Genomic DNA, 17,571 nt, shown 5'->3' with positions numbered 1-17,571 from the left:
GAAAATACGCATGAATGGAACACATTGCTATTTATTGTTAACATTTAATTTATTTATTTACGCACTTCTTCCAACAATGTCACTGGTAAAAATAGGTAAGGCTATCCCTGTAAAGGGCCATAGAGGTCCATAGGATTGTGAGACGTCGAGGCTACCACATTTTCCAGGCAACTGATTCACAGATGACGATAAGGTTGTCAGCTTTACGCGCCGGCCGCCCGTTAACCGCAGGAAGATTCCTGGTACTCATTTCTGTAGACCTCTGAGCCATAGTGCGGCTGTTAGGATTTGGTCAATTGAAAAATCCAATAACCTTACTGGAAATCGAACCCACGACCTTCTAGCTTGTAGCATAGTGCCTCAACCAACTACGTTGCGGGGTGTCACAACATTGTTACTGACTTCAGTTTATTTTGGATGTTTGCTGATGTGTGTGAAAATATTTTAAGAGCCCATTATGTTCGATTTCATTGTTGCCATACGAAACACGCATTTCCTACCAATTATACGGCCAAGTATCAACGCTTGAGACCAAGAACTGCCGCTTAGTAACGACCCAATCACTACTTCCGGCTGTCATTATACCTAAAAACATGTTACAGGATTTACCTTGTTGAGGCGTGGATCCCGCAGATGGTCGAGACCTCGTACAGTTGAGGGGCACACATTGTCTCCAGTTTCTTCGTCGAAGGTCCATTGGCCAAGCCGGTCTCTCTGATGTTCCGACATGTCTACTACCTTCTCCGGTTCTTCGTACACAACCTTGCACCTTCCGCCATAGCCGATACCGTTCCTACACAAGCGACATCTGGGTCAGCATCGCGCATGCGCAGAATTACAGAAAAGCACAGCTGATCATTACGTAACGTTTTCTGTTGAAATGCTTATCATCGTATCAGCTGGCCAACTGCCATGCTACCCATACTATCGTTAACCATGTTCGATTAGGAAATTTGTACATAATTACGGTGATATGTCTCTTTACTAAAAAAACAGAGCAATACTGATATGTTTACATTTCATGAGATTCCTGCCCGACGATGATCAGAGTTGATATTACTTTATATTTACATTTTGTATAATTACGACTAATATACATGCATACCCACCATCAGTAACTTTTATTTATTTATTTGTTCTTTATATAACGACGCTGAAATTAGCTCAGCCTGCATGAAGTCGAATGTTGGATGATAATGAATGATGAATTAGAAATGATTTGAAAGCAAGCAGTCGTGGCCCAGTTTAATGCATTATCCCGGAATTAGCCTGCAGGTACTGAGGGAATCACGAAAATCTCAGTCAGGATAGTCGGTGCCTAGGCCGACATTCGAACCGGAGACCTTTTAAATGCAAGTCAGAATCGTTGCTGCTTGAGCCAACTTGCTCCGTTTTCAGCCCTTCGTTCAGGGAGGAGTCTACAGGAATAGATATGGATCTATAATAGAGGCAGTTATACAACAAGAATTATACGGGATTGATGTTCTGAAATACCGTATTTACGCATGTATAGGCCGCGTGCGTGTATAGGCCGTAGCACAATTTTCAGACAGAAATTATAGAAAAAATATTTTTTTTTGGAATATTATTTCAGGAGTATTGCACCCTGTATTACTAATTATGAATATAATTTTTTTAAAATGAAGTGTGATTTCGAATATTTCGAATATAAGCCGCATCCCAGTTTTCCTCTTGAATTTTTGGCAAAAAATGTGCGGCCTTTACATGCGTAAATACGGTACTTATTTCAGCAGTTGACATGTTGCACATGGAAAACTTAAACACGCGAATATAAACCGCAAAGATAAACTGCGTTACCCTGGAAGATTTTTACGGAAGTGAGATCGTATGAAAAACAGAAGACCAGCACAATATTTCCTCATTAAACAGAAGTTGTTCGGCAGCGTAAAAAACACAGCAATTACAAATTCTGACAATCGTTATATAGACTGTCACCCATAAATGCGGTTACTGGTACTTACATATATATTTCATGGACGCAGTAAGGAATTTTTCTGGGGGTGGGGGAGGGGATTACCAGTTTTCCAAGAGTGCAGCCCGATAATTTGCCTATAACTTTACGTTTAATCCATGTAAGACTATTTTTGTTGATTGTCCTATAGTGTTCGGAATAGAAAAAAAAATCATTTCGTAATACTTTAATTGTTGTTATTAATATTTTGTTACACAAGTTTTATTAATTCCTTCCAATGTGACTGATCAGTCACACTAGACGGACTTAATAAACCTTTTGTAATATTGTGTGACGGACCAGAATGAATCAAATCAAACTAATATTTTATATTTGTTCAATCCTTTTACAATATTAGTTACTTCAAGTTATCCGGGGGATGGGGCAGATGCCTACTATCCGCTCCCACTGGGGCTCATGATCCTCATGATCCATATGATGTGAGGTTCAAGTGGACGAAGAAGCAATTATATTACAGTCTGACCGCTCGGCATTTGTGGCTTTCCATAAATTCAATTACACGCGAAAGAGTATACGTTGTTCGTGCAAGTGTGAACCGGAAGTGCTCAAGCCAGTTTCAAGATGGTCGACCGTGACTAATCTTAGAGTCCAATCTGGCTGGCCCGTCTTCCTGCCCAGTGGGATAAATGGGCTAACGCAGCTGGGTTATGAAGTTTTCCATCACATACATTGAATGCAGAGAGTGGAAATGTACAACACGTTATTTTCTGACACTGCCCCTTGTAAATTGTTGCTGGCCTTCGCCAACACAGTCGTTCTTCATTCCGAATTCCGTTGGACTCACGACCATATCTTACTGTCTCAGGACTCTGGGAGTCGTGCAGTTCCACCCAAGACCTATGTTCCATTCTGTTGGTCCTGTAGACCTTCATGACAATATGCTTGGGCACATGGGACTTCACTGAAGTTCACGATATGGACAGCATACTGTGCGAAATGGTTGCAAAGGGACTGGTTTTTGCGTGACGCTATTCGACAACATTAAGAGAAGCCTACTTAATTTTTTTTTTCGGGGCAAGACAGATATTGCAATTTGTGTTAATTGTGAGATTCTGCTGATCAGTTAATTTAATGAACTAAAGGAAGCTAGGAAACTCTTGAAGTGTGAAAATGCAGAGAACAGAACATATTTGCGAGGTACAGATGCGACCTGTTTTTAGTTTTCAGGATCAGTAGCATGAAGCTGAAGAATGGTACGACTTGATATCCAGTTAAGAGTGTGAGTGACGTAAATGCAATTCCTACCCGTGTATCTTTGTGACTACCAGAGCTTTGCAGTTCGTAAAGATTCTCCGGCCGGTCACGGTAGCCGAGCTGTCTAAGGCATGTACTGTCTTCGCTCTCTTGGAAACCGGGATCGTGGGTTCGATTCCCACTCAGGGCATGAATGTTTATGAATGTTTGCATGCGTTTTTCTGTGTCTGTGTACAGGTAGAGGCCTTGCGAAGAGCTGACGACACGCCCAAGGAGTCCTACCGAATGTGTAAGATCTAGAAAAATCGAAGTGAACGGAGAAGTTCATGGAGGTAGGCCTAGGCCCACTGGGGCTGTAGTGCCAAGGGGAAAAAAAAAGAAAAAAATGATTCTCCGTTTGCTCTCCATTGGCATGCCCTACTCCATTCTACAACCTCTTTATTACAACCGTCACAACACAACAAATATCACGTTCAGTGCCTAGTTTCGGCTCTGCTACATGTTTCGGCTATCAGTAGCCATCATCAGGCAAATACACGGTTAACATACAGTATACACAACTGAACTGCAGTACTAGTAAAACAGGATACAATATTATTAATTATATAGAACACTTGACGTAAGAATACAATAAATCAGAATATGTATAAAACATGTTACTAGTATTGCAGTTCAGTGGTGTATATATGTTAACCGTGTATTTGCCTGATGATGGCTATTGATAGCCGAAACTATGCACTGAACTTGATATTTGTTGTGTTGTGACGGTTGTAATAAAGAAGTTGTATACTGTAACACAACAGGATGCATGAAATGAAAAAAAAGTACTCCCTTCTATTTATGTGTCTCTTTAATTCTTATGTTTTTTTCAAACCGTAATTTGTTTCATAAATGTTTACAAGATCTGTAACTACAACAGCCCCGTAAGGTAAAGGTAAAGCTATCCCTGTAGCAAGCCGTGGAGACCAATAGGCCTGTGAGACGTCGAGGATCCCATATCTTCTAGACGATCGGCTCACAGATTGCGGTAAATTTGCCAGCCTTACGTGCCGGCCGCCCTTTAGCCCCAGGAAGATTACTGGTAATCATTTCTGTTATAGGCTCAGTAGACCCCAGGGTCATACTCCTGCTGGAAGGATTAGGTAAATTGAAAAAAATCCAATGACTCCATCGGAATCGAATCCGCGACCTTCCGGTTTATAGCATAGTGCCTCAATTAACTATGCTACCGCGTGCCCAGCAACAGTGCCGTATGTAATTAAATTAATTTTGCAATTATTGTACGTTCACAACCTCTTGTGTGGTCTGTAGAAGTCACTATTTATACATGTGACCAACGCTGGAACACACAGATAATCTGTAGCTGACGCAGTGTCGTTAAATACATTGTCTCGAGCTTGAAGACAAACACCCGTATGTCTTTCACTTTCACGTCGCATTTACTTGGCGTTGCAGTCCGAGTCTAACCTCAACCTCATCTGCTGTAGAGGCTTTATAAATCCCTAAGTCAGGTGCCCACCATCGAAGGACAATACAAAATACGCGTATGAACATTCATGCCCCGAGCGAGACGTAGATTCATGATTCCAGCATCGAGGTGACCTAAGATTGTGCAACTACAGCGATCAGTTAGTTGTATAAATAGACAGTTATTGGAACAATTCCACATCCTCTGTTAACCTTTAACAATTACTAAAGCAACACTCTGGCCCATGAGCGCCATAATTAGAGAGGTCCTTCTCTTAATTCCACACAGACAGCTCTTGTGGGCTCACGCAAAGTGCAAGGTCACCACACCATGCGACTTCATATATTTTGGCCTTACACTGAAGGGGGCTGTACAGGATAATATGGCAACATAGAAGAAGGTCCTGAAAAAAATTTTAAGAAATGTGTTCATTGAATTATCTGGATTTTAACTTATCTACCAAGTCTATTTGTGACGTTCATCAAAGCACATAATTCTTGACGCTCGTAACATGCAAGTATTTTGGCACAAGAAATGCTTATTACGCGGTATTTTACTCTGAAATTGATCCAAGGACAGCGGACATGGTAACAAAGAAACAATTGTCCCAGAACGTTGCAGAACCGGGCGTTTGCTTCTGTTAATTCTATCATTTCTGCTTGGAATGGAGATTTAATAGAACTGTCAAATCCAATTATAAAGGACTTCAAAACATTAGACTATCTGCAGGTGCAGTCGGTAATACATTGGCGCTGATCAACATCACAAATAATTATCTTAAAGTACGAAACATCTTCCATGCAACATAATTACTTGCTCATGTTCGCTCATGTATAATTCTTGTTGCAACACCTGTACATTTTCCGACTTCCACGTGCTTACGATGACCTTCCTGTAAAACCCTGATACGGGCCGGGTTATATTCTCACATGCTGCTACTTTGAATTAATTTGCCATATTTAATGTTGAAAAACATTTGTTAGTACTGCAAGTGACGGGTTAGGCCGCGCCATAGCTCAAGCGGTTAGTCGCTGGCTTCCCACCGCGGAGGCCCGGGTTCAATCCCGGGTCTGGCCAAGTGGGATTCATGGTGGACAAAGTGGCGCTGGGGCGGGTTTTCTCCGAGTACTTCGGTTTCCCCTGTCAATCTTCATTCCACCAAATTCTCCATCATCATAATCACCCGGGGCAGGCTACAACAGGCTAATAAGTGGCCGCCGTGCCGAGTGGACCCAGTTGGACTCCACCCCCAACTAAGCGAATTAAAAAAAAGTGACGGATTTATACATATTACAGTAGCTCGCGAGTCATATACAGCTCTCGAAATATTTTATTTTGACTAATTTTTAGGAATAACTATTTTATATTCAATTATTTCGAAAATTCGTGATTAAAATATATCTGGAAGCGAATTCTCTAAACGTATTAAGCGCTATATGGTTTCCTAATCACCGGTCACAGTAGCCGCACGGTCTAAGGCATACTGTTTTCGCTCGCTCGGACGATGGGATCATGAGTTCGAATCCTATTCAAGGCATGGATGTTTGGTGTGTGTGTATGCGTTTATTCTGTGTTTGTGTTGTCCTGTGTTTAGGTAGCGGCATTACGACGGACTGATCACTCGCCCAAGGAATCCTACCGTCTGTGCAAATGATTACGGAACTGAACAAGGAGCTTGGGCCGTGAATGGGTTAGAAGAGCCATTGAAAAAGAAATATATGGTTTCCTACTATGGTCCACTTAGGACTATGGATTTAATAATTTTTCCTCCAATACGCCGTTGAATAACTCATGTTACCAGATTTTACTTTTCTTTTTTTTTAATTCGCTTAGTGGGGGATGGAGTCCAGCTGGGTCCATTCGGCACGGCGACCACTGATTGGCCTATTGTACCTGCCCTGGGTGATTATGATGATGGAGAATTTGGTGGAATGAAGATTGGCAGGGGAAACCAAAGTACTCGGGGAAAACCCGCCCCAGCGCCACTTTGTCCACCACAAATCCCAATTGAAGAGACCCAGCATCGAAACCGGGCCGCCGTGGTGGGAAGCCAGCGACTAACCGCTTGAGATATGGCGCGACCTACTTTACTGTGTTAAATAACGACCAATGTAGTTACAAATTTAATTAGGATCAAAATGTTGCATGTTGATGGTATGGCTACTTTTTAAAAAAGTAACATAAATTAGACACGTTTCCTCTGTATAAAGACAATATCACTTTAGATTTTGTAATGATTTCTCTCCGTGTAACAATCCTTGCGCCGTTCAGCCTCGCAATACAAGCTGGGAAACCCACGGCCTTGAAGTTCACAACAAAACGCTGTTCCATTCAGTGTGTTTTAGCTATGCACACCGAAGACAAACCAATTACACACCGCGCTAATGGGAACCGTAATCCGTGTTGCTTCTGGTTTTAATGTAAAAAAGCATTTCCTTGCTCAGGTATATGCCTCATGTATAGAACAGCGCGATACAGAACCTCCAGTTACGCGTAGAAACCTATATAAACTATATTAATTGAGCAATGGCTGTACCTGTTGTATATTAAGTATATGTTATACCTAAAGATGACGATAAAAATCTGTTTAATGTCATTTTAGCTTCATAAAGTTTCATTGTACAAAATGAATCTGTATTGATGACATCCATCTATGCAGTATGACTAGGACCGATGAATATTGATTGTTGCAGTTAAAAGTACCTGTCATGCATGACTTTGAAGTGCTGCTTGTTACGACAGATAAGGCATACACAACCGGAAAGATTAAGGATCACACCTCCAACAGTATAATGAAATTGCATCGCGTGAAGCAATAATATCACAGGAAAAATGACTGTCATTGCAGCCATAAATTTTATGTTACTTCATTGAAGTAAGAGCTTTGAACCTTGTTCAGAAACGTAATCAGAGTTTCGCTTCCAAGTAATAGCTTTAATGGTGACTTCACAAGAACTCATACATAGAAGCAGAAGCGTCAGCAAAATTAAGTTTTGTACAGAATGCTTAGCGCCATCTGTGAGCCGATTGTCTAGGTAATGTGGGACCCTCTACGTCTCACAACTCTATGGGCCTTCACGGCCTGGTACATGGATAGCTTTACTTTTATTTTACTTTATATTACGACAATGACGTAATTGTATTAGCCTACTTTTCATCTTTGGGGAAAAATAGTTCGGCTTATGACCTGTGTGTCTCCATTCTAACGTCTGAACCACTGGTGCGATTTTAACGAAATCTGGTCTAACGTTTTGTTGTTGGAGACCACATATATAGCAATGCTTAATGTTAGATCTAACGAGAAATCTTCGAAAAATTCGAAAATTCTGTTTAGGTGTTTATTGAATTTGGGGGCACGCGGTAGTGTAGTTGGTTGAGGCACTATGTTACAAGCCGGAAGGTCGCGAGATCGAATCCCGATGAGTGGATTTTTCAATTTACCTAATCCTTCCAGCCGCACTATGGTCCTGGGGTTGATTCAGCCTCTAACAGAAATGAGTACCAGGAATATTCCTGGGGGTAAAGGGCGGCCGGCACGTAAGGCTGACAACGTCGCCGCCATCTATGAGCCAATTGTCTAGAAAATGTGGGAGCCTCATCATCTCACAACCCTATGGGCCTCCACTGCCTGTTACAGGGGATGCCCTTAGTTATTTTCGTTGAATATACAAACAACAATATGGTGGCCATGCGAAAATGTTCATATAGTAGGAATTGGGGTTGTTAGAACCGTGTTTAAGAAGAGTTATGTCCTCTGGGACATAACGCCGTGCAGTCCGTTGGAAGCCAACTGACGTTTCGGCGGAACATATCGTCTCCACCTTCAGTGTCAAAGAACAAGAAAATCTATATAAATAAAAACGTAACTGTGGTTTGGCTCTTGTCGAAGATCTCCGAAAGTTCTTCACCGATTGCTTCGAAATTTTGACAGAACGTTGCATTCGAATACGCGCATGGTTTTATATACCTGCTATGTAGATGTCACACCCGTGACAGGTAAAAACAGGTAAAAGTATTAATTGTATTCAATATTAATATACTGTAACGTGTTATACGTCGTCCATCGAATACCAACAGATCGTTGCCTTGGAATAACCGTGGCAACGAACTGTTGAGACAGCACATCGTTGTCTTGGAATAACCGTGGCAACGAACTGTTGAAACAGCGGAAATAATGCATTTCTGCGGCAACGAGCACAGAACACGTGAAGTGGAACCCTGGGCGAAAGTGCCCTCTATTGCGTCCGAAACCGGGTTATAATAGTCCAGCTCTGAGGAATTTTTCGCTGATACTGGACGTGATAATAATTGTACTCGCTGGTGTAAAAGTGAGCGTTCAATAACTTATTCGCTGTATCCGAGACGTGCGTGGAAGTTATTTCGTAAGTATAGTTTATTTTTCATTGTTTTTCATTCCGTTTTCTAAGAACATGCTTAGGTCGTCGTACTCGTGGGGCGGAAGCAATGCATCGAGTAATTTCAAATCAAACTGGGGAAGAACGGGCAGACTGAGCCACAGCAAGGCGTGGCCGGGCACAGCTAGTATTAAATAAACATGAAGCAGGTAACAAACATATCTGCCCTGTATAAGCCAAAATATTAGGATGCCTAAATGCCAAGAAAATTCCACAAACAGGTGCAGATGAGATGCGATTGGATCAGCTATAAACTCAGCTGTCAGTTAAATTTGATTTGTTTCATTTTGGTCCGTCACACTAACAGTTAAAATTATAAAAGAGAAGTCCGTCCAGTGTGACTATTTCAGTTTTCTCACTTGATGTTCCACTGCCCTTACATGTTTCGATCCATTTGGATCATCTTCAGAGGCACCAAACACTTTTTAGAAACCACTATCACAACAGTTGTCATATCAAATACACATGTATTGTCCAAGTACATAATGTTCCATCTATCAGTTACAGCAGCCTTTCTGGTTATAGAAATATTTAAAGTTGTTTTAAAGTCCGTGTTTTCAGTTTACAGTTTTTCATAAACGCATACTTATGTAGGTGAGTGTTGGAATGATAGAAACTATTACAGGCAGCAACATAGCTTCCGGGCGTGGAGTGTCCGAAGGACACTGCGGTACTATTGCATCAGGAAAACATCCATGAGTCAGTCTTACAACAAGAACATTCACAAGTTCGCTGTCCAGGAGATAACGCGCCTGATATATGATAACTTTATATTAAAAACAGAAAATTTATTGAAACTAGAAATGTCTCCAAAAAGTCAAGTGATTAAATACTCCTTATTTTTTCAAATGAAAATTCTACTCAACTGCGGTAACTTCTTCGTCGGCAAGGGGAAGCACTTGAGCTTTAACAGATGACCTCTGAGAGGAGGGAGGAATGCACTGACCCATATGCTCACTGCGCAAACCTGTTCCTCCCACACCACCATATCTCATTTCCTGTATTTTCCTTATTTAGTGCAAATATAGTCGGGTAATAACTTCTCTTGGTGCGATTCTCGATTCAGTCGCAGGTCATTCCTTGTGGGATTACTAGAGATCAAAATGCTCCTGGAACAGTTAGCCTTTTCTTTCTCATGTTATTGCTGTTACACCCCTGAATCCCCATTTAGTTGTAAACAGTAATAGAAATGCAATTTAAAGAATTATTGTATGTCTGTTTTGTGCAAACTGATATTGAATAACTACTAGCTTACAAATATACTCATAAAGAAAAATGTAAAATGTTTTAGTAACTCCATGACCTGTAATCCGCAAGCGAACTATACCGACCGAGCGACCTCCGTTTGTCGAGCGCAACGGATCCCCACGGCCGTTAATCTCGGTTGTCTAGACCGCAGCCGCTATTTCCTTGAAATACCTCCTGAATGTTTTATTAACTACATGGAAACTAAATAGTTATTCAGATTTTTCGCGAGAACTGTACGAACGTGTACTATGAAGTAGTGATCAGTAAATAGGAGACATTCTTCAGGTAAGCTAGCAGAAATACACACGTAATGCTGACCCTACTCTTTCAAACAACGCGTTGATGATTTCAGATATCAGTGATAGCAGCATGGCTCTGAATTCAGTTTCTCTGTTCCTATTCATTTTTTTGTTTTATGTTATTTTCAAGTTAAGCATTCCCCGCTGTGTTTATAGACTCATCATCACACTAAATTCGGGATCTTCACTGTGTTCGTTTAAACAACTCGTGTTTAAAAGTTGCAGTTTTGAATGCAAGCTGTAGTTCTTTTTAAGTCTTTATTGGAAACACAACCGGTCTACGAAACCGAGATTAACGGCCGTGGGGATTCGTTGGGCTGAGCACGCAACACCCTCTATCCGCTAAAGTTGGCACTAACTTCGCAGACAAACGGCGGTCGCTCGGTGAGTATAGTTCACTTGTGGAGTACAGGCCACGGAGGAGGATTGGAAACACAATTTTACAAATATAGAGTGTAACTCAAACGTACAGACAATCTTGGAGCACGAGTTCTACATGACAAAACGCGAAAAAGCGACTATACAAACGTGAGTCCGGAAAAAAATTAATTTGAGAACTATAGCTGAAAGAGCATATTTGTAATAAGTTCTCAAGAGGTCCTCAATGCGATTCAATGCACGCCTCGACACCTCTCATCATGGACTGCCGCATCCTTTCAAAGATGCTGGGGTAGTTAGGTATAGTCTGACAGGTACCCACAGTGCGAAGGCAGGGTGCCTCTTCGTTGTCAACAGGAGCTAAATACACAAGGGTCTTTAGGTGTTCACACAGGTAAAAATCAAGATAATTCAAATTTGGCGAGCATGAACGCCATTCAGTGGATATTCTTGTACCTGTCCATTGGTCATCTTTTTTACGTAGACGGTAGGACCTCTTGGACGGGGGAATCAGCCCGTCGCATGGCTGCTATCTACCCATAGGCCACCACAAACACAGAATAAACTCTCTCTCTCTCTCTCTCACACACACACACACACACACACACAGACATCTATGCCTTGAGGGGGTTTTGAACCCACGATCACAGCGTTCGAGCGAGCGAAGACAGTTCATGCCTTTCACCGCGCGGCCACTGTCATCGGTATATGGAAAGGATAACGGGATATATAATTCTTTATCTTGCCTGGAATTCATACCACAAGGAAGAAAAGACAATGATAGACCAACGAAGATGATGATACAACCAAATATATGCAACCAGAATAGCTTAAGAATGGCACAATCCATAAAGGCAACAAGGAATGTATCAAATGAGCTCAGAGTAATGTGCAAATAAGAGCTTGCTTGCTGCAAATAAGCCGAAATATTTGGACATGATCCGATTTCTAGCGCAAGGTTTCTCGCATACTTCCGCATTCTGTAACACTTATCAGATATATAATTATTTTAGCTGGAAATAATATTCCAGATTTGCTTTGTTGCCAGTCCACGTGTGGTAGACTTGCGCTGTTGCTGTCTACACATATTCATTACAACTGGAGACCGAGTTTCACAAACCTACCGTTAGAAAAGCCTGACAGATTAGTTTACGCTTCGTAGGCCACTGAAGATTAATATTATTTATGTAATAAATATTACATAAATGTATAGCTCATTCATTCTTCAGCTTTCGATATTGCCTGCCTATTTACAACGCGAATGTTTAAATAGAGTATTTGCCAGGAACGGAAAAACGTGTTTCAGAAATTTGTTGGCAAATAATTTGGCACTGTGAATAGATCCAAGGTTTGTGTTTAGATGTTGTAACATGTAGTTGTGCCGGCATTATCTCAAGCAAGGAACATAAATGGATAATTCGTTGTATTGTATTAATAAGTTGGGGCATTGCTATACAAGAATTGTCCACTATTTTTCTTCCCTACAAATGTATAATCCATTATCAGCTTGATACTGCATTCGAATCATTAAAACTTTAAGTTATAAGAAAAACAGCTGAGAAAGCTCTAACATGATGAGGGTAACTGAACTAAGGAAATTGATACGGGAAGCAAGAAGAGCATATAAAATGTGGTTCATTATTTGGAAGATAAAAGGTAAAGTTCGTCCTGTGCTTAACTAATTAAGAAGTACGCTATGAAGGCGTATGGGGGAGTTGACGAATAGATCCACATTTTCTTGACCTTGGCACTAGTTGGAGGTGAGTGGTTAGCTTCACGCTCTGGCCACTTTATCCTAGGGGAAAAATTCCCCAATGCTCATTGGATAGGAGGTTGGGCGGATCCCAGAGCCGCTCTGTACAACATGGAGAAGTGAAAATTCCTTACCCTACCGGGGCTGAACTCCGACTCCTCGGTCGTTCAGCCCTTAGACAGTCGCTGTACAGACCACGCTATCCCGGCTCCCATTTCGACGATAAACAGTGAATTTGGCGCTAAGTGCGTGACATTGTTCATTTGCAGATCTATGATTAGTTCCATAATGTTGAATATACTGTACTGAACTAGTAATGCAAAGGTCTGAGGGCGAGTGCGGCATCAGTGATAAATATTTTTGTAACTTACATTTATAGATACACAGATAAATATCTAACTTAATTCGTAGATTATTTAACAACCCAGTACCAAGCGAATAATTTATTTAGCGCTTTTTTCTTCCTCTTTGCTCCCCCTTTGGTGCATAGGGCTGATTTCTCAGTTTCACGATCATTTCTACATACGGTAGGACTGCTTGGACGGGTGATCAGCTAGTCGCAAGACCTCTACGTAAACAGAGAACACAAACACAGAATAAACGCATACACACACCAAACATCCACGCCTTGTGTGGGATTTGAACCCACGATCATGGCTTCCGAGCGAGCGAAGACAGAACATGCCTTAGATCACTCGGCTATAGTGACCGGCTTTATTCAGCATAGAATAACAAAAGGGGAGGCATTTAAGTACGACGAACTGGACTGCATAAATGGGGTGTGTCCTCTTTGAAAGTACTATCTCTGCAGTCAAGTGGTATGTCTGAGGAACACCACGAAGAAGACAGATCATTTACAAGTGAATAGTAATTTCTCGATTCATGGAAACCAGGCCAGTGTTTACAAACATCCTGTCTTGAGGTCGATGATAACAGTTTGCCAATACTACAAGCCTCAATAGAAAGGGCTTCACAGAACACACGCCATGCATTTAATTCCATCATCTCTGACGAACGCATTTCTATTACTCTTAATGATATGTCCTCGGTTAGCACAATAATGAGAGTACATAACAGTTTCGAAAAGCAGTTTTTAAAATTAAAAGTACTCGTAACGGTTAGATTCTATATTGTAGGCATGCATAGATAATATTTTAACGTCTGATCATTATTCACTAACAATTTATATAAATATTTAAATTTGAAACGTACCTGCTTTTACGACTATTTGGATGCTTAAGGCACTGAGTTGCTACGGCCACAGAATTTCCCATTGTGGACTATCTAGTCACAACATTCTAATATATTCGTGTATACGCCTTACTTTCAAGTAAACAGAGCAAAACCATTTGCAGTAGTGAATGCTCATTTATGGTACAGTGAGTACCGCCCTCTCTTGTTGCCGGCGTGTCGTTGTCTGCTAGTAGTATTTCAGCTGACAAAATCGGAGATGTTGGTCGAAAGGGACAGACATGTGGTTGATATTTGCGTCGAAAGGGGTTACGACTAGTAGGTCATTAGTAGATGACAAGGTAATGTGAATAATTCAGAAAAACACGTATGTTACGAACCGTCACAGCTCAACACTTACGTGTAGTTTCCAAGCGTTTATTCATATTTAGTCTTGTCCCGCTGCTCGGAAGTACTTTGTTTTTGTTGTTTCATTAGCATTTTATTTCTTGTGACAGAGTAAGGAAAGCTAAAAATTCGAAATAAGAGAAAAGTAGAAATGTATGTGTAGCTAGGTACACAGGAATGCATTATTTTACAGGTATTTCGTCACACCACGCCGAAAAATATTTAATATAAAAGTCATGTCTTAATGACCGTCTACATTTTGTGCGAGTAACAGTGTGTTTTGTATAAATTTGATGGAATTTATANTTATAAAATATTATAATTAATAAATTATATTTAAATTCCAGGGATAATTTTTTCGTGATACGAAGCAAGTCAAATTCGCCAGATATCTTTTGGTGTGGATTCACCAGTATCACATTTAACTGAAATGCTTCCTGTTGTTTCGAGGATGAAACTTATGGACGAAAAGACAAACTTCCGAATAATACTTATATCGATTCCATATTCACTTCGTATAAAGAAGCACAACTTTTCGTGTTTTTTGTTTCAACCAGCCAGTCTAGGCATTAGGCAATGTACAGATTATTCTCCCGCGAATTTACTAGCAGTAACTGTCCTTTGTCATATAGCATTTCAAGTCACAGAGTAGTCCCAGTTGTGGCTATATCAGCCGGCGAGAAGGGATTTTGTTCTACTGGCATCTCTTGTACTACAACACAACTGTCGTCCCGATTTTCGGGTTTTAACGCTTCGTACCTAATTTAGAGACGTAAACAGATAGGCCTATTCTATTTCAAAAGACGAGAGTTGGGAGAGGTAATTAGAAAATCATTTTTTGTCATTCTTATTTGAGGCCGCCACTTCCTTCTGCAACTGGTTGTCTCGACAAGCTGCACAGTAACGAGATCTGATGCTCGACATTATCAATCTGAGGAAAGGGAGAGCTGCACAACTGTCTTATACGTGGTTAGTAATATGCGCCGAAATGCTGAACATATTCATGAATTTCTCATACTACAACGAACAGCGTTAATCGGAACATTTATTGTCTCACTTTTACCAGTCGCATATAATCTTGATGTCAGTACTTTCGTGTTCACTACTAATTTCACCCTAAACCATTCCACTGCTCTCTCCTTCCGTCTTGCAACTGACCTCACTTGCTATTCACCGCATGCACTCTTCAACGTCTTCTTCGACTGACTTCCGCGCTAGCTGCCCACACCCAACCAAGGCTGAAGTCAGACGCCCCAACTTGAGGTTAGCAGTCACTGTTTTATGCATGTAAATCTTAGAGAATTTTCGGGTGCTAATACGAAAGACGCAGCCCTCACTTTTGTCAAAAGCTCCAGAAGAGTTTTGATGCGTCGAGAAAGAGAGAAGCATATAGGCGTAAAGTAGCCCTTATGTAGGGGGCTAGTCTGTCCCAGGTGTACCGATATATATTCCATTTGTAGACTATATAGTTGATCCAGGTCATCACCTCGTAAGGGCTTTCTCAAGATGGTTAGTTTAAGCGAACTTCCTCTGGTCCGGCTCGGGCGGTATACCCGCACTTAGCCTTTTTCTTGGAATTGCGTACAGTTGGCTAGGCAGTAGTAATGGGTCTTCATCCTATCGATGGCGATCCTGCCGTTATGCCGGCATATCAGGTACGGCCCAGGGTTCGGGGACCCTGAACTTCTGAGTAGATATCACTCTGTAGACACTATCATTCAATGTCGCTCCTTGTGTGTAGCCAGTAGTAACGATGCATGACGTTGTCCAGTGTTTTGTTGATGTCAACAAGTCCTCCCAACGATACTCCATGAAACTCTCCCAGTTCTTCTTTCACCTTATTCCAGGAAAGAATTATTTCAGCTGTCTTATAAAGTCCTTCTCCTGGCTCCGTGACCATATAGTACACCACCACCGCCTCCGCCGCCACCGCCACCGCCACCACCAGGGAGTTACTCTGAGACCAGTAACCCTTGCAGAGAGGACTGCGGTCAGAGATGTCCTTCCAAGTGAGACGCTCTCTAACCTCCACTCACCATAGTATTGGCCCCAAGTCATTGTCATGCAGCTCATTCCTCTTCAGGGCAGCATTGTTTTGGCCATTGGAGGAGGCAGAATTTATAACGCGTATCTTCAGGCTGTCGTTCAAACTCCCACATTGAACAAATGTCACCTCGTAGTTGGCTATGTTACAGTCAAATGATCTTGGTGGTATCAAGGAATGTCATAATGACATTTCTTCTCCCTCCATGGTAGTTTCATTTATCTTCATTTGCGAGGAGACCCTGTTCACTTGCCTGATGCATGGTCATTTTTTACCAGGTGGTCTGGAACCTCCTTGTATACACTGTGCTCTACTGTCCTCCCAAGACTATACCCTGCATGTAGTTACTATTGGTTTCTGATGATGGTGTATAACACACAGAGATATTGGGTTTTTGGACTTTATCCATCATCCTGGTTTTGTTATCAATGTTCAGCTTCGATGCCTTCCTGCATTAATCCATTGAGATAACTATGCTGGTGGGCCACTTGATGTTGTCTGTCCAGATGGTGACCTCTGTACTTCAGACATTTTCGCCTGTCTAATGTTTCCATGTTTTCAAATATACTATCCTCCCTGACAGATGACTGCTCAACTATCTAGACCAGCGATTTTCAACTGGTGTGCTACAAAAGTGTCTGCACGCATGTCATGGAAGTTTGGGGGAAGGTCAAAATAAGCAACAACAACCGAGGAGTAAAAAATGGTTGTTCAAATCCATGATCAACATTACTTTTAAAAATAACACAATGATTACTGAACTTTTAAACACAATCTTATTGCTCATTTTAATTATCATATTCCTCCTTAAATATTGATGGTGTGCCTCGACAATTTTAGCACTATGCTTGGTGTGCCGTGAGTTGAAAACTCTGACCTAGACACATGCCAACTTGGGCGGTTACTTGTCCAAACAGTGGCATACACGTCCTACCTATCTGCAGTGATGCTTACGCACCTGTCATATGTGACACCTGAATTTCTGTTCTGATGCCAGTGAAGAAATCTACCTCAACACCTATCTGCTTATACAAAGAAGCGAGGTGCACTGAAGTGCATGAGTGTTCAAATGTCTGCATACATGCTGGGATGCTTGAATAGATACCAGCCTGCATGTCTGAATTATGGCACCTATGCATTCCAGATTTCAAGAAAACACAATATCAGCTGTTCTGTTTTCCTGACAGTCTGTTTCTTCCAA

The 17,571-nt window shown here is 41.4% G+C and overlaps 1 protein-coding gene across 2 annotated transcripts in view; it reads right to left on the bottom strand.

Annotated features, from left to right (window-relative positions):
- LOC111870706 (NADP-dependent malic enzyme) overlaps nt 1–14,037 on the bottom strand; it is a 100,927-nt gene extending 86,890 nt beyond the window's left edge. For both annotated transcript variants that reach the window (XM_023863186.2, XM_023863185.2), the window contains exons 1-2: nt 13,961–14,037; nt 610–793 (exon numbers count right to left, since the gene is read on the bottom strand). In XM_023863186.2, coding sequence (XP_023718954.1) covers nt 610–793; nt 13,961–14,022 — 246 coding nt within the window. In that variant the 5' untranslated portion in view covers nt 14,023–14,037. The remainder of the gene's footprint in view (nt 1–609; nt 794–13,960) is intronic.
- Nucleotides 14,038–17,571: the final 3,534 nt, after the last annotated feature.

The sequence above is a fragment of the Cryptotermes secundus genome, unplaced genomic scaffold (assembly GCF_002891405.2).
Source record: "Cryptotermes secundus unplaced genomic scaffold, Csec_1.0 scaffold59, whole genome shotgun sequence".
NCBI lineage: Eukaryota > Metazoa > Arthropoda > Insecta > Blattodea > Kalotermitidae > Cryptotermes > Cryptotermes secundus.
Note: the sequence above shows the minus strand (reverse complement) of the source record. Positions and strands in the feature narration are given on the sequence as shown.